At 33.6% G+C, this 18,022-nt stretch overlaps 2 protein-coding genes and 1 long non-coding RNA gene across 5 annotated transcripts; 1 reads left to right on the top strand and 2 right to left on the bottom strand.

Moving 5' to 3' along the window:
- Nucleotides 3,062-5,074, bottom strand: LOC109719157 (NAD(P)H-quinone oxidoreductase subunit N, chloroplastic). 2 transcript variants are annotated; one of them, XM_020245700.1, is made up of 4 exons: nt 4,673-5,068; nt 4,205-4,321; nt 3,616-3,701; nt 3,062-3,342 (listed from the first exon to the last, which is right to left on the bottom strand). In XM_020245700.1, the coding sequence occupies exons 1-4, from the start codon at nt 5,006-5,008 to the stop codon at nt 3,258-3,260; spliced, it is 624 nt and encodes a 207-aa protein (XP_020101289.1). In that variant the 5' UTR covers nt 5,009-5,068; the 3' UTR covers nt 3,062-3,257. The 2 variants fall into 2 exon arrangements, with proteins under 2 accessions (XP_020101289.1, XP_020101290.1); XM_020245701.1 differs by lacking the exon at nt 4,205-4,321 and having other exon boundaries at nt 4,673-5,074.
- On the top strand, nt 5,828-9,104 carry LOC109719141 (uncharacterized N-acetyltransferase ycf52-like). Its single transcript, XM_020245672.1, has 4 exons — nt 5,828-6,315; nt 7,629-7,687; nt 7,934-7,990; nt 8,791-9,104. Exons 1-4 carry the CDS (start codon nt 5,860-5,862, stop codon nt 8,978-8,980), a joined length of 762 nt encoding a protein of 253 aa, XP_020101261.1. The 5' UTR covers nt 5,828-5,859; the 3' UTR covers nt 8,981-9,104.
- LOC109719085 lies at nt 11,984-16,496 on the bottom strand. 2 transcript variants are annotated; one of them, XR_002218602.1, is made up of 2 exons: nt 15,760-16,496; nt 11,984-14,501 (listed from the first exon to the last, which is right to left on the bottom strand). It is a non-coding gene; the product is annotated as an uncharacterized LOC109719085 (long non-coding RNA). The 2 variants fall into 2 exon arrangements; XR_002218603.1 differs by having other exon boundaries at nt 11,984-14,481.

Raw genomic sequence — 18,022 nt, 5'->3', positions numbered from 1 at the left:
ATTTGAAAGAATTTTTTAAAATCAATAAAAATATCTATATTGTCTCAAAATAAATAAAATATTTTTAAAATTTTAGAAGTCATATTAGATAACATCCCTTAATAAGTGCTAGTTTTTTTCCTGTGCTTTTGGGTTAAAACAGTAGTAGCGTAAGGCTGTTGAAGAACTTAAGGTGGTCTGACCGACTGTCCTTAGCGAACAGAGGGCTTATTGATTGATACCTGAGGCCCCAAATTCGAATTCTAATTGATTCACATTTTCAGTTAAGTTTATTTTTAAATAAAATAAACATAGCGGATAACAGGCTATCTATCTCTCTAAAAAAAAAAAACTTAAGCTGGTTTAAACTTCAAGAGACACACAAGGATAAATTAAAATAAGGGACTTTTACTTATTTATACTTTACTACTATTTAAACTTTTAATTTTAATTTATTAATATTCAAAATATTCGTTTAAAATCTAGTTTCATCAGTGAACTCTAGAGAAGATCAAAATGTTTGAAGGAATTTTTTAAAATCAATTTCAAATTTATTCTTCACTATTTAATTAGAACATTCTTCTAAATCCAAGCAAATTGATAAACTCTAGAAGAAACAGGGATATTTCTTAAAAAAATATTATTTTTTAAAATCAATAAAAATATTTTGATTCTTCACAAATAAATAAAATATTTTTAAAATTTTGAGCTGAGTTTTAGATATTATTATATCTCTTAAAATATCCCGTCCTATCCCTGTGCTCGAGCTTGTCGACAACTTAATGTGCTTTTTACCTTAACTATAATAATGGTATCCAGTTTTAGTATCATTTTCAATGTGGGACTAAATTTTATAAAATTAAAAATCAAATTCTACAAATTTGAACTAAAGTAAAACAGTCAAAGATAATTAAAAGTGAACAAGTCGACAAATGAAGATTAAAAAAAAGAAAAAATAGGAGGGAAAGGTTTAGCAAACGAAAATTTTCGAGCTTCTAATTGTTTGCATAGAGAGAAATTTAATTCAGCCACAATATTACAAGAGTGAGGCTCCTATGCTATTGGAAGCACGGAGCCTTCCGTGCTTCCAGCTTGTTTTCGATGTTACGACTTTCGAATCGTCGATCGGCTCCGTTAAACTTGATCTAGAGTATTTGGAGTACCTAGAAAATAAATTTTATTATTTTTCGATATCATTTGCCTAGTGATCGAATGGGCTCAAAATCAATAAATTTCAATAGCTGTAGTGAGCCGTTTGCAAGCTTAACGGTGTAGAAATATCCAAATCATGTGAAGTTTTGATAGAAAATTCTTTATACTATATAAAACAAGATCAATATCTTTGATTTAAAATTTTAATGTCATATTATTATATTTTGTAAGATTTTTATTTTCAGCCGTTGATTTTGAGCCGCTTCGTTTATTAGGCAAATGATATCGTAAAATCATAAAATTTATTTTCTAGGTACTTCAAATACTCTAGATCAAGTTTAACGGAGCCGATCGACGATTTGAAAGTCACAATATCGAAAACGAGTTGGAAGCACGGAAGGCTCCATGCTTCCGATAGCATAGTAGCCTCACTCATATTACAAAAGAAAAGCTCTGAGTGCTCTTTCTAATTTACTGTGTTTTCTCTGATNACTTTTATATCTCGTAATCTTATTTTTCTCTTTTCGTTGTTCCCTCTATTAATTTTTTTCATTAAATCGGTGACAAAGTTAAAATCATAGTATGGTAAAGTGAAAATTTGATAAACCACATGATACTAAAGTAAATATTCGATAAATCATAAGTAGGGTATCTGAAGTTTTTTGTATATGATTTAACGAAAAGTTAACAAAGGCGCTAACGAAAAAAAAAGAGAAAACCACAAAATACTAAAATGAGAAAGTGCAAAACTACATGATGGTATTTGAAGTTTACCTTTATTTATTTACTCTTTGGTACTATTGAAAATTTTAAATTTATTTTAAAATTATCAATTTTTTTTTAAAAAAAATTCAACCTCATTAGTAAACATGATGAGAAATAGGGATATTTGAAAGAATTTTTTAAAATCAATAAAAATATCTATATTGTCTCAAAATAAATAAAATATTTTTAAAATTTTAAAAGTCATATTAGATATCATCCCTTAATAAGTGTTATTTTTTTTTCCTGTGCTTTTGGTTAAAACTTAAAACGGTAGTAGCGTAAGGTTGTCGAGGAACTTAAGGTGGTCTGACCGATTGTCCTTAGCGAACAGAGGGCTTGGTGATTGATATCTAAGGTCCCAAATTCGAATTATAATTGATTCATATTTTCAGCTAAGTTTATTTTTAAATGAAATAAACAAAGCGGATAGCAGACTATCTATCTTTCTCAAAAAAAAAAATTAAGCTGGTTTAAACTTCAAGAGACACACAAGGATAAATTAAAATAAGGGACTTTTGCTTATTTATACTTTACTACTATTTAAAATTTTAATTTTAATTTATTAATATTCAAAATATTCGTCTAAAATCTAGTTTCATCAGTGAACTCTAGAGAAGATCAAAATGTTTGAAGGAATTTTTTAAAATCAATTTCAAATTTATTCTTCACTATTTAGAACATTCTTCTAAATCCAAGCAAATTAATAAACTCCAGAAGAAACAGGGATATTTCTTAAAAAAATATTATTATTTAAAATCAATAAAAATATTTTGATTCTTCACAAATAAATAAAATATTTTTCAAATTTTGAGCTGAGTATTAGATATTATTATATCTCTTAAAATATCCCGACCTATCCCTGTGCTCGAGCTTGTCGACAACTTAATGTGCTTTTTACCTTAACTATAATAATGGTATCTAGTTTTAGTATCATTTTCAATGTGGGACTAAATTTTATAAAATTAAAAATCAAATTCTACAAATTTGAACTAAAGTAAAACAGTCAAAGATAATTAAGAGTGAACAAGTCGACAAATGAAGATTAAAAAAAAGAAAAAATAGGGGGGAAAGGTTTAGCAAAAGAAAATTTTCGAGCTTCTAATTGTTTGCATAGAGAGAAATTTAATTCAGCCACAATATTACAAATGAAAAGCTCTGAGTGCTCTTTCTAATTTACTGTGTTTTCTCTGATCCTATAATTAATTATGCATGCCTGTATCATCTTAAACAACGCGTCCAGCGATTTTGCACTTCAAATTAGTTAAAACTGTGCATGAAATATATTGCAGCTGCTTGAAGCAGATAAAAAAGAACATGAACACAAATCAAGATCTAAATTTTGCAAAATTAGCTTCCCATAGTCATTGTTGTGAACCACTGGTTTCTAGTTCTCCCCCTGGTGAAAGACCTGCTATTTCTTTCAGTGGCTTCCACACAAATTTTCTCCTGCACAAAAAAAAAAAGAGAGAAAAGAAGAAACTTTATCTTCTTTATGATTTTCATCTTATTTTTTATCTAAAACTTAAGAAGTTATGAACTTATGGCCCATTGGGCTATATAAGAGCTTTTGCAGGAGTATTTTTTGAATATATCTTTTAACAGAATTATCCATATATCTCTTTCATTAAGTATTTTCATCGCCAAAAAAAAAGAAAAAGTATCAAATGAAACATCTGCTTCTGAGGTGCAAAAACTCAATTTTAGCTCCCGTTATATTACCAGTTGCCGCATTCTGCAATAACTCTAACTTTAGGTCGAAGGCTCGGAAGCAGCGCAAGGAACTGCAGTTCGGCCTTTGATAGAACCTACCAAACAATCACCGATGAGAAGAGTGTTAAATGATATAAAACAACTAATTTTCTTTAAAAACTTGAGCTAGAACGATGTTTAGAATATCTGTTTTCAATATTTTTTTCTCATATCTGAGTTCGAGATATTTTGACAAACCTAAAATGGGAAGAAATTAAATGAGACTAGAAGGCCAATGAGATTCGAATTCAGAGATTTCTACATAAATAGCATGCTAAATAATATAAACAAGTATTATTTTTTTTAAAGTTTAAACTATCAAAAAACGGTATTTATAATATTTATATTCAATACCGACCATTCCTAACACAAGTAGTAAAGGATTTAGTGGTTGGTATTCGAGATCTTAAATTCAAATTCTAGTTGATTCACATTTCCAGCTAAGTTTATTTCTAAAAGAAATATAAAGTGCGTAGACAGAGAGAATGCGACCAAGTACACTAATAATGCTTTAAATTTTTTGTTATCTAAATGTTAAAAAATAGCTGAGAAGCTAAACCTTTGCTTCAATAATCCATACAACAAGGCCTATGGCATCTGGATGCAACAAAGAAAGCCTGTAATCCACCTCAGGAGGGAAATACCATCTTGCTATGGGCTGTCTTCCAAGGTGAGGCTGCACTCTTTAGTTTTCCAAGTCAGCAATATGGTGCATGAAAAAATAAATAATATATAAAAGTAATATGAAATATAATTAGATGTGAGCTCTGTCCTGTCATAAATCATAGGTACAATATCAGTGTTATAATCAATATTACTATTAGAAGCGGTTCCATCATCCATAAGTTATAAGTGATAGATTATAGGACTTAATTGAATTGCGCTTACTATCACATTAAAACGTATCTTATTTTTTTATTTTATCGCTGAGGTAAAATTTTAAGACTTAAAAATGAAAGCAGAAGCGTAGCTAAACAGACAGAAAAAAAATATAAGAGAGAGGGAGGGGAACGACGGATGGACGTACAGGGCAGACGGGGTGGATCTTGGTGAGGGTGGACTCGGGGTCGCCGAGGCCGCGGGCGGTGAGGTCGAGAAAGCGGTAGCCCTTGTAGCGGAGGCGGTTGAGGTACCGGCCCTCGTACCCGCCCTCGTGCGGCGAGTACACCGCCAGCGCCTTGTGCTTCTCCACGTCGTCGAGCCACCGCCCCAGGTCCGGCCGGACCAGGTCGCCCCCGATCAAGTCCCCAATCCCGCACCGTATTGAAAATGCGGCCGCGCGGCCCCTCCGCCGCCGACGCCCGCAGGACGAGGCCAAGGGGAGCGGCGAGGATAGGCGGAGCGCGGCGGCTGAGGACGACATCGATTGCTTGCTCTTTTACTATTATTATTATTTTTTTATTTTTATTTTTTTTTTGCTCTCGCTGAGGTTGGGAAGGGGAGGTGTTTGCGTTGTGGTGGAGAGAGGGAATTGTGTGGTTTTGATTTGGGGGCGTTGGAGGGAGAACGAGCGGTTGAGTTTGTGGCGGGGACAGGGGATAAGCTGGGGCCCACGTGGTACACGTGGAGTGCGCGGGATGGGGTGAAAAAGGCAAGCACGGGAAAGCACGTATTATGATTAGCCACGTGGCGTCAGAAATGCTTCGTGCACCCGGTGCACGCTCCTCCGTGCTAGATCCCATGCTTTTGAAAATTTTTATTTTCAATTAACTAATAAAGAAATTATATTATAGTGAGCATTAGGTATGCTCTTTCTTTCATCTTTATTTTAATTCTTAGTTTCCAAAATTAGAAAATTTATTGGAATTAAGATCATATCCGATTGGAATCCAAGTTGATTTTAAATATTTTAGACTTGATTCAGTTAAAAAATTTAAGAAATAATTTTAAATTCAAAATTAATTCAAAATGATGGAGGTTAGAGTAAGTAAAAATAAAACTAAATATCAGGCCAACCCAAATTAACAAAATAATTAAAATTATAAATTTTTTTTTCAATACTAAGATTTATTTTTTTTATTAAACACATCAAAAAATCAAACTAAATTGATTAGATATTTACTAAAATTCTGTATAGACCATCATTTAATACATGTTAAAATGAACGAAGAAAGATCGTCCACAAGTGACGTGGTGCTCCGGGACCTTTCTCTCTTCGTTTTGTATTTCACATTGCGCACAAATCCAGAGATAAAACCTCCCTCTCCTTCGCCCATGGCGAGCTCCGCCTCCATGGCCACGATCTCCGCCTCCTCCTCCTCCTTCCCCTTCTCCCCTCACTCGAACTCTCGAAACCCTAGACGAAGAGTCCCTCCGATCACCATCTCCACGAACCCCTCCCACCTCGACCCCCTCCAGCTCCGCGACCTCCTCCTCTCCTGCAACCTCTCCTGCGACCGCTTCCCCCTCGCCGGCCCCTGCGGCCGCGCCGAGCCCGTCGACGCGCGGAAGCTCCGCCGCGCCCTCGCCCACAGCTTCGTCGTCGTCTCCGTCTTCTGCAGGGCCCAATTCTTAGACCGGGACGACGAGCGCGATGGTCCAGGGCTAGGGTTAGGATTTGAAGAGCTCTTCGAGAGGGCGCTCCCCGTGTCGGGGTCCGATCACCGGTTGGTGGGGTTCGGGAGGGCGGTTTCGGATGGTGGCCTCACCGCTTCGATTCATGATGTGGTGGTAATGTTTTTCTTTGAATCTGTCCAATTTATACTGTTTTTCGCGAGGATATTTTGCTAGTTTTGAGTAGGGTTTATGGAATTGATCATTTCTAGGGAGTTTCTGTGGGTGGAGTTTGATGGTTAGTTTTGAAATTTGCGTAGTTCGATTGTCTAATTAGAGTAATTGATAAAGCGGTTACTTTAACTTTGTGCGTACAATGTGAATGCTGTGTTGTGCTTCTGAAAATAAGGTTCATTAAGAGTAAACCCTTTGACCAATTGTATTGTGTGGGCTCTTCGATTCGTCCTGTTTTTGTGATACAGTTTAAAAGGATAAGTCATGTTGTTAGCCACATAACCAAATAGGGTCTGGTGTTATGAGATTCAGAGAAGATTAGAAATAGAAGTAATAAAAGATGATCAGCCCAGGCATATCGGTAAGTAGCTTTAGTTTTCAGTGATAGATGCAAGTGGCCTTTCGCAATTTCTATCCACGTGGTACAATCCTAAGCACATTTAAAATCTTCAACGTATGCGGTTCATTTTGATTTCATGGAATATCTTCAAGTTTTGCTGCTTAAGCTATTTTCGGCTTACTTTACATATTTTGGTGATTTCTTTTAGATTTTCTTTTTGTTATATTACAGCCAATCCTAAATTCTTTATTGCATGCTATTGAGTCGTGGTGACATAGACTATTGTCCATAATTTTGGAAGTAAAAGGAATTATCACTTGCTCTTAGAACTTATTAGATAAATACATTTCGAGCATGGTCAGCGCTATTACTAAATTCGTAAATTTATATAGAGATCTTGTTTTGAGTGAGTTTGGATGTATCTTACAGCCAAGAAGATAAATCTTTGCGGAATCCTGTTCTATTTGTTTAAATTTCATTTTATTTATAGATAGAAAGTAAAGTTTGTGATAGTTACAGAACTTCAAATTCATGACACTTTCTCCATGCCTATCTTTTCTCTTCTTTTTTAGTTTCTTGATTTTTTTCAGTAACATGCTTTAAGAATGCAACGTTTTTCCACACCTCCATGGATTTATTTTAAAACTCGGAGATGCATACTTGTGCATTATGAAGTTCATTAATTGGACAGGTGCCGCTGTATTTTGTTAGCTGGGAATGCATGTTGATGCATACATTTGACTGTAGAAATCCGTAACTATTGTCCGGTAAACCTTGAATGCTTAAAACAGGAGCAGAAATGTAGTTTTCTTTTTCTTTTTCTTTTCTTTTTTTTTTTGTAATTTTGTTGCTTTCCTGCTATAAAAGTGTCATGTATGTGCAAATATTCATATGAATTTCATTCAGTAATTTTCAGGTCAATCCACTACTACAAAGGAGCGGTATTGGTCGAAAAATAGTTGAAAGAATTATCAGGTATACAAAAAAGTATGCTCTCTTTTTGTTTTTTGGTAAACACACCTATATTTTCTTCTGAAAGGAAAAGTTTTTTTTGCAACTGTTATAATTCTGCTATTGAAAATCCCTGTATATCTTGCTGCCAATTCAAAGTTAGATAGCTTTTTTTTGAAACCATTCATTAGGTTCAACTTGCGAGAATCATTATTTCGGTTTGACTTGACTAGCCTGAATGTGATTTTTATATTTGAAACAATTTTCCAGGGTACTCACTAGCAGAGGCATATATGACATATCGGCCTTGTGTACAGAAAAGGAGAGGTATGACCCTTCTATATACTATATCTTGTTGCGTGAGCTTATTCGTAAGAAGCAAGCTCCTTTGGTTAGGGGAGTGGAAATATATTTTCTTCCTGTGTGGATGTTAGGTCGGGTTGTTGGAAATTAGTTTTCGTGGTTGAATATACTTTTCTTGGGGCGGAATGGTGTCCTTGAAAATTGTTTTAATTCATATTCATGCACTTCTAGCAGTAAATCTAATGACACATCAATATTTAAGGATGTAAGTATGATTGTTGTGTATCCATTATGATGTTCCTTTGCTGCTGGTAAGCTGTGAAAGGATAAATTGTGTTAAATCATAAATTGTGAAATGATGAACTAAATGCTGCTGTTGGTCTGCCCTAATAAACTTCGAGTTTGGTAACTTCTGTCTTGAGATCCATAGATTTGGTTTATTTTCTAGAAATTAAATCATATGAGAGATTAACTAAGCAAGTACTATGTTGCCGTATGGTATTTTGTTATATCATGTCCTTACTTTGGTGTTTCATTAGTTTCAAGCTGAAATTGGTATTTCGGGTAAATGTAACAACTAGAAACAATTGCATGCTTATGTGCAGCTAAAATTTACGTTTTTTTTTTTTTGCATATATACCAAATATGCGACATTATGGAAATACCACTGCAAAGTTGGTATTTGCAGACGTACTCCATAAAACCTGGCTTCAGATATGATAATATGATACGCTTCCACTTTGTCCTTGTTTTGTACAACATTAGCCTGCAATTTATATTTATTTTTGCACCTTAAAAACTCTAATAAATTGTGATGCTTCTAGGTTGTTCTTCAAGGCATGCGGTTTCGGGGAGGACTCTTTGGGGTCTACAACAATGATGTACACTCGAACCGCCCCCAAGTTCTCTCAAGACAATATGACAGTGAGACCCGCCGGTAGATTGCTGTTATTGGTTCCGCCACTTTGTCGACAACTACACGCATCTAAGAAGATTAAAAGTTCATATAAATGAACCAAAAACAGTTTAGTGAGGTGGGAATTTACATTAAGTATTTTCCTTTTCCTTTTCAACCAAAAGGGCTTGTTCTTTTCCCTCTATTTTAATTTGATGAACAAGTATTAAGTCTTGCTTGTAAGTTGCGCTTTCCAAGTTTGTCACAAGGATTTAGTGCCTATCGGCACGGGCCGTATCTACCATGCCGTATCGTGTCAACAAGATATCAACATGATACAGCCCCGTGTTGATTACATAATTTAAAACTCTTCTTTTTTTAAATTAATAAGTAATTTTTTCAATAAAGTTAAGAAAATTTGATAAAAATATATAATAAATAATTAGAATATTTTGTTAGTAAAAAAAATAAATATTTTATGCTATTATGTGTCGGCACATATGTATATTTTTTTTTACCAGCACATACCGTGCCATATCATGCCGACAAGGTTTCGGCACGACTCCATGCCACTGCATGAACCTTGGTTTGTTGTATCCGATATTTGATCTTCCCAGTTGTCTAGCTATTAGAACATACTTTCTTTGGGTTCATATTTTTTGAGAGCTAAAGTATGGCGTGCTTAGAAGGGAAGCATGAAAAGAATAGAGTATGTGTGAAAATTGAACAGAATCCTAAACTCGTGTTTCCCTTCTTCTGGCAAGGTGGAATCTCAAGTTTCTTTAAATTAGTTTTGTTGAGAGCTGATAACTTTCTTTTGCTTTCATTTTACAGTGGAAGTTGTCTTTACAATTTTTTTTTTCCTTGTCGTTTTATGTTGATGCAGGCATAAGTAAACCACATAAATTCGCGTCTTTTATTTTGTATGATTGCTATTTGGCTTCGCTTATCCTTTGAAAGCACAAAATCGGGGATATTCTTGTAACTTCCCTAACAAGTGATTGCGCAATTGTCATTAGTATTTTTCACCCTTGAAAATGAAAGGGCCAATTCAAGGGCAAAAGTCTCTTCCATCACTGTTATTTGATATGCGAATAAATATTATATTATTTTCTGTTTGACTTTTTATCATTCTATATGGCATAATAAGATTAGTTTGGATATATCTTGTGTGGTGCAGCCATTAATCACACTTCTAATTCTTACTAATTTAACTATCCACTTAAATACAAGATGGAACATAAACTAATTAAAATTTTGTACAAACTTTAATTTGAGCCGTCATGATTTAGCTCATTTTTACTTAATCATTTCACGATTCAAAAAATAATATTTAACTATTCTATAGTTTTATTTCTATTTTACAATAAAAATTTATTGTTAAACTGGATAGCAATGTGATATTTTTTGCAGCCACAATACAGCAAAGTAATAAAGTAAAACATCACTTTATTACTTATATACAGCCAAGAGAAGTAAGATTAGAACTAAAGATAAAGAGATATATTAAAATTTATCCTAAAATTTTTATATCAGGTATATATAGTAACACATTAATAATATATAACAGCATTATCCATATACATAAGAAAAAGGTCGCTGAAGGCTGCGCTGAACCATAGAAAGCGGGGAGGTGATAGTGAGTTCCACCGCCGGTGGTCGGCTCACAGCAGGCAACCAAACATTCCCAAGGAACATCGTCGGCAGCGCGGCCTCGGCTACGCAGAAAACCTTCAACCAACCATTCTGAAATTCACGTCCCCAACGCTCACCATTCCACAACCACTGTGGAAAAAAATGAGCTGCGACAAAAGTCGTGCATTCAAAGAGGATAACCTTATAAACTCTACCATCATCAGCTAATTATGTCTCATCATGTCATTATGCTTGCACGCGCAATGCTACATATACAAATATTTATAGTGGTAAAATTTACACACAATTCATCCTAGAGACTATTATTCTCTCGCTACTCTTGTTAGTTAGTTTTAATACTAAAGACCCACAAAAAATTTTTAAATCCGAGGATAAGTGGAGTGCAAGATTTGGACCTATTTACGGGCTTATGAATGAATATTTGGAAGAATGTAAAAAGTGCGTTAACTTTCTCAGTAATAGAGCACAATGTTGTATCTGTCAATATATATATATATATATATATATATATATATATATATATATATATATACCTGACAAACGGGCAGATAGGATAAACCGCAGATAAATCATTATATCCATAGCCCAGACTGGTACATATGAATAAAATTTTATACAAATTTTAGGGTAGTCATGAGAACAAGAGGCTTTTTTTTTTGGATCTGTTTATGAAAGACGACTTTAAACTTTCACGTATAGCAAAATTTCTCAACATTAATATTATTGTGCTCAACAACAGAAATTGCGTAATCACGGTTTAAAACAGCTAGTCCAAGTGCAATTACATCGATCCAAACGCTCTTGAAACACAGGCAATAAAGCTATATAAGTAGGACAAAATTAATGAGAGATATTGAAAAATTATGTATATAGCGTACGTAACCAATATCATGTCAGTAGCTCGCGAAAGATATATAAAAGAGAGGCAAAACAAAGTTAAAAAAACTCTGAGGCGAGGCGTTTACACATGAAACGAGGATTTAAATACATGAATTGATGTAAAGGAGATGTTTAATTAAGCTGCTTTGTAGGGAAACTCTAATAAATCCTAATGAACAATAAAACGAAAGAGTTAAAAGAGTACTTAAAACGCAACTTGTTAGTAAAATGCACAGGCATCTGAGAGGCCACCGTATATATACGGCACCCACATGAACTAACACACGCATATAAATTAACATTACTTCTCTTCAAATATATAGTCTCAATATATATATATATATAATCTCTTTCCATATTTGGCCATTCCCTTACATAGCTGAGCCTACATAAACTTAAGCCCTACACAAGCAAGTTTTCCATATTTAGAAGATCTCATACCCTAACTTACCATCTTTAAATCTCCAGTAAAATGAAGTTTTTGAAGGGTACTTCAATGCCATTTGAAATAGAACCTATTTCAAAGAGTACGCCAAAAACACACACAAGCACAAAAAAAGATAATAATTATGCTGACAAAACAGTACTTAATGGGAATTATATATTACACATTTTCAGAAGATACACCTCAGCATAAACATTAAATACTGATGTAATTGTACTTCCACAACATAATCTAAGAATAACATGCTACTTGAGGGAAATAAAAAAAGAGTATAAAATAAACCCTCTCTTTATGTTTTCTTCACACCCTTCTGGGAATTGCTGAAGAGGGAACAGTGTTTAATGAAGGGATACATAGAGAAAGTACCAAAATAATATTATTGTACACCAAATCTTTTTTTAAAGAAAGAAAAATCTTTACACTGCAAACAAGTAAACAACACATGAGGTCACTAATATAAAAATAATAAACCTGAAAGTTTTGTACTTTCACTGTTGGTAAACAGTAATATCTGCTCTACTTGAAGCTTTTCAGACCAAAAAGCACAAGCTAGAGATAGGCTTTTGCATAAGCTTTTATTATATATGTAGACAATGTCGAAGTGAAATGCTTTCATTTATAACTATCTATGTATCTCTCTCTCTCTCTCTCTCTCTCTCTCTCTCTCTCTCTCTCTCTCTCTGATATGTGTATATATACTTGTGCATTTGCAGGTAAATATATACAAACGCATGAAGTGGGTGTCTACATCAGTTTGAGTGGGAGTTTGAACAACTCAAATTAAAGAGTGCATCATTGGTATTCCCTGCATGCTTTGACCAGAAGATAAAGAGGAATTGCATATTTAAAAACCAATCCAAGTTCCAAGAAGCCGCAGTTGGAGTCATTGTGATCAAAAGAAAGATTAGAATCACAATTATAGCAGGGGTTAAATCCTTAACACAAATAAAATAACATCAACTTTTACGGGATTCCTGGGTGGGTGCGGGTGCACTAGCCACTAGTTGAAGATAACTAAAATTTGCACCTAAGGGTTGATGCATCTAATTGCATTAATTGTATCTAGCTAGCTATAGGCTTAAGCTTTTCGGATGGATAGGTTCGAAATGGATAGGTTCGAAACGACGTGTCGCATCCATCGACCCGGAAATGGTATCAGAGCCAAAAGTTCCATGATTTGTTCACATCAAATGATGCTAATTGATTTTGAACTAGTTGGGAGTATTGCAAGGTTCAATGGCCCGGGTAACTCAAAGTTTGTCACCAACTTAGATATGAGACATGCACAGTGATCCATAGCTTAGCTCCAAATGTTAGGCTCCACTACTTTGATTCCTTGGCCATATAGTTGAGCACAAGAAAAATAAATAATAACATGATTAAAATTTGATATGCAAAGATGAATATCATTGGATTATGTGCGTGTGAAAAAATAGCTCCCACGTAGAAAATAATGCAGGTTTTAAAGGATTTTATATGTATGATATATAAGAAAAAAATTCAGCGAACCGAAGTACTTGCGTTGAATGAATTCCACTCACATTATCTACTGTATAATACCTTATATATTAAATGATAAGACAAGTGAAAAATATTCGAGATCTGCCATGTAGAAACCTAAGTACTTGGAGTTCGTCGCTTTGCGAACTTTGTACTTCGGCTGGTTTTACCGGACAATTTGTTTTAATTATCCGATGATTCAACAAATAGATCATGAACATAACTCGATATACTTATGAAGGAAAATTAATTGGAAATAAATAAAGAATCTATTGCGCATCTATAAAATGAGTCAGCTGTATACCTACGCGTAATAAGTTTAGTTCCACATGAAATAATAACAAAAAATGTGAAGCATTGATATATACTAATGGGGCCAAATTAATTTATTCTTGCCTTTGCCTCGTCTATGGTGAATTATACCGAAGACGACCGACATGGAAATAATATCTGAGATCTACCTAATTAATTAATGGGGGAACTATTTAATTAGGTGTTTTTATATACGTGATCGGTTCCGGCAGATATGTCATATTCTACCTAGACTAAGATAAGGCTCATCTAGTAATAACACCTATGAAGTTTCTTAATTAACTAGCGAAAGAAGCAACAATAGATAAGAGATGTAATTATAAAAAAAAAACCACTAACTTAAAACGGTGAAGAAATAAAAAAAGAGCGATGTCTTTTTTTTTTATTGAGAGAGAAAGATAACATGCTACCCGCTTCGTTTATTTCTTAAAGAAATAAACTTAGCTAGAAATATAAATCAACTAGGATTTGAAAAAAAGCAAAAGAGAGCGATGTGTTATCCGATGATGTAATTGATCAAGCAAAAGAAGGAAAAATAGTGAAGAAGGTCCAACAGAAGAGAAAGAGGGAGCTCCCTTCAGTCCAAGCATGGAATGAGAAGGAGAGAATAATCTCCCGCATCATTCACTCATTCACTCAGTAACTGAGGTCTGGTTCCACTTTTGTGCGTGCCTTCAATAGAGGATCAATTCCATTGATTCTACTGAGCGTGCTTGAATTGTTGTTTCTACCGAGTGTTTGATTGAATGAGTCGGCAGCGAATTCAAACCCCACAACCATCCATGAGTGGACTGAAGGAAGCTCTTTCATACCCTCCAATTAGATCTTCTGAAGCCATTATAAAGTACCTAAATAAGCTTATTTGTAAGGAAAATAAAGGACGGAATAAATGCAAACCAAACACTAATTTTCATCTTCTATATTGGGAGAATTAATGAAATTGTTGTCGGCCGTGGTTAAACAAATTTTCCTATTTTGATTGCAAAAGAGTAAGTTTTTGTATTTAACCATTAAAAAAAACAGCAGTTTATGGTCATATTAAAAACAAATATAATAAAAACCAAGATTAATTTACAGAAAAGTAAACTGGAATTTAGCTAAGAAGAATTATGATACAGTGCTACAAAAAGCTGATCACAGTACTGAGAGAGAGAGAGAGAGAGAGAGAGAGACCAAGTGAGTGATGGGATTATCCAACAAGGAGAAATATCTAATTAATCATCCACATTGATTGGTGAAGGAGATAATCTCAAGAGTAAAACCAATATTAGTTCTCTAAAAATAAATTAACAAGCTAAGGATTTTGCAGTTTACTGCAAATTCGCTTGGTCGATCCTATCTTGCATTGAATTAAGACTTTCTAATCCGAAAACAAATAGAGATATACAGGTTATACTTCATGAAAGTACCAATAGATCCAGAATTTAATTTGTCAAAGAAACTATATATTGTAAATTTCTAGAAAAAGTACAATAAAAGAGGACTCAAAGAAAGTTCCTAGCCACTTATCTATCAAAGACAAATATATCTTCGAGTTTCTGGCACGAACTTTCTAAATTGCCTTTCGAAGTAATTATAAAGACATTTAAAAACCAACATAGTAGTTAATTGCAAAGTTCAACTGTTGTAACAATTTGTCACAGTTGTTCATAATGAGGTTTAATTTTAGCCCTTGTTAGAACAATTAATTAATATCTACCCAAAGTAAATTAATTATAAAAGAAGCATCTCTACTGCGTTCTACTTTTCCTTGATAGCTAGCCTAAACATTTCAGTAGATCAGAAAAGAAATAATCTAAACTAAAAGGGTAATCATCTAAACTAAAAAGTGTTTTTCCTAAATCAAGTAATAATTGCTGAATCAATTTGTCAAGGTTTACAAAAGTAGGTTTCCACATTAATATCTCAGAAAGAAAACATGATTATTTCCAAGCACAAATGATTCAGAACCTTGATTAAAAATCAGAAAACAGTTTTAATAATGAAAAAGCAAGGCATGAGATCATGTTTAGATATATAAGAGAATGAACTGAGAAAAGAGAGAAGAAGAGCATATTAAAAGAAAAACAAAACCTAACCTTTTATAGAAATTAAATACACACAAACCTCTGAAAATTCCTGAAGTTTGAATTGAGCTTTTGATCTCCACAATGGTTACTGGGTTTCCTGTTTAATTCCAAACCTCTTGAAAACCCTAGTAATAGAACCAATCTTAGGAAGCTGTACATAGAGAGGAAAAAAACAAATAGCAAAAAAAAATAAAAAAATTTGTGCACCATATATAGATGGATCCTTCCAAAATAGCCAGTACTAATGAGAAATGTACAAGGATATTTATTATGTGATTAATAAGCAATGTGTATATATGGTCCCTAAGATAAATAAATAAACAAATTATGATTCTTTGTTACTTCTATAGAGAGAGGGAAAAAAAAATAGACTGCTGTGGAAGATCATTCTTTTCCTCTCTTTTTTTTTTCTTCTTTTTTTTCAGATTTCCATTCAAATAAGAAAAAAAACGATTCCTTTTTATTTTCAGCAAACTTTCTATTCTTTTCTCCCCTTTACTCTCCATCCAAATGAAGCCTCACAAAATTTCAACCTCTCTTTCTCAAAAAACCAAAAAAGAAAAGAAAAGAAAAGAAAAGAAAAGGAATTAAGGACAAAAGAAAAATATGGAAATAGGTTCATGTACTTGCACCTCTCATGAGCCCATAACTGATCATGCGGGTATGGGAGCAAAGAAGAGGGGGGTTAAAACAATACCAAAAATAAAGAATAAATAGTAGATATATATATATATATATATATATATATATATATATATATATATATATATATATATATATATATATATATATATATATATATATATATATATATATATATATATATATATATATATATATATATATATATATATATATATATATATATATATATATATATATATATATATATATATATATATATATATATATATATATATATATATATATATATATATATATATATATATATATATATATATATATATATATATATATATATATATATATATATATATATATATATATATATATATATATATATATATATATATATATATATATATATATATATATATATATATATATATATATATATATATATATATATATATATATATATATATATATAGAGCACATCCTTCTCATAATAAACCCACAAGTTCCTCTCATGTGCTTCTTCCTCTTTAACTCAACCACCTGAGATGAGAGATAAGGAACTGTTCTTTGTGGTTATCATCTGAATATTAAGTGGCTACACGGGAGTTAGAGAGAGAGAGAAGAGGAAGAGAAAGCGACCCAAGTGGCAGGTGCCAAATCTAAAACCACTTCTCTCAGAGAGAGAGAGAGAGAGAGAGAGAGAGAGAGAGATAGAGAGAGAGAGTTAAAAAAAAAGAGAGAGAGAGAGAGAGAGAGAGAGAGAGAGAGAGAGAGAGAGAGAGAGAGAGAGAGAGAGAGAGAGAGAGAGAGAGAGAGAGAGAGAGAGAGAGAGAGAGAGAGTTAGAGAGTTAGAGAGAGAGAGAGGGGAGAAGTCTAATCTTTGCAGCAGATCTAGCAGAAAAACTGTCGGGGGAGTGCCTCCAAACATGGAGATCCGAGGGAGGTGGGGGAGAAGAGCATTCAATTCAATACATTTCTTCAAGAAGAGGTAGGTGGTGCTGCACACACACTTGCCCCCACACCTCCCCCCTCTCTCTCTCTCTCTCTCTCTCTCTCTCTCTCTCTCTCTCTCTCTCCCTCTCTATGCGCCCGTGAAACTTTGACTGCCTTAACTTTTCAATAGTGCTGCTACGGGCACAGCAGAAGGTACCCCAAACTCTAAGTGCCGCGATTCTCCTCCGCCCAAAGCTCGTGTTTCGACCAAAAAATAATATGCTATTTGTTTCATTTATTTATTTTTATATAAAACTAAAATTATCTTAAAAATATAAAATAACTAATTTTCGAACTTGAGATGTCAAATTCTGTTTATTTTTATATAAAATTAAAATTATCTAAAAATATAAAATAACTAGTTTTCGAACTTGAGATGTCAAATTCTGTCTATTAATCTCTTTGTCTTTTGCGCTTGGAGTGATGGTGCAACTCCTATTTGTAGATTAGACGTTTTATTTTTTTTTTATCGAAGAGAAAAAGAGANAATCTTTGCAGCAGATCTAGCAGAAAAACTGTCGGGGGAGTGCCTCCAAACATGGAGATCCGAGGGAGGTGGGGGAGAAGAGCATTCAATTCAATACATTTCTTCAAGAAGAGGTAGGTGGTGCTGCACACACACTTGCCCCCACACCTCCCCCTTTTCTCTCTCTCTCTCTCTCTCTCTC

The sequence above is a fragment of the Ananas comosus genome, linkage group 13, assembly GCF_001540865.1.
Source record: "Ananas comosus cultivar F153 linkage group 13, ASM154086v1, whole genome shotgun sequence".
Lineage (NCBI taxonomy): Eukaryota > Viridiplantae > Streptophyta > Magnoliopsida > Poales > Bromeliaceae > Ananas > Ananas comosus.
This window is presented reverse-complemented; position numbering and strand designations above follow the sequence as displayed.

Bases quoted from the DNA above. Each gene is read 5' to 3' on its own strand.
- LOC109719141 (XM_020245672.1), top strand. From the start codon at position 5,860: ATGGCGAGCTCCGCCTCCATGGCCACGATCTCCGCCTCCTCCTCCTCC. The intron at 6,316-7,628 runs GTAATGTTTTTC...AGTAATTTTCAG, and splicing joins CTTCGATTCATGATGTGGTG to GTCAATCCACTACTACAAAG. The intron at 7,991-8,790 runs GTATGACCCTTC...TGATGCTTCTAG, and splicing joins TTGTGTACAGAAAAGGAGAG to GTTGTTCTTCAAGGCATGCG.
- LOC109719157 (XM_020245700.1), bottom strand. From the start codon at position 5,008: ATGTCGTCCTCAGCCGCCGCGCTCCGCCTATCCTCGCCGCTCCCCTTG. The intron at 3,702-4,204 runs GTTTAGCTTCTC...ATTGTTTGGTAG, and splicing joins TATGGATTATTGAAGCAAAG to GTTCTATCAAAGGCCGAACT. The intron at 3,343-3,615 runs GTAATATAACGG...TTTTTTGTGCAG, and splicing joins ATTGCAGAATGCGGCAACTG to GAGAAAATTTGTGTGGAAGC.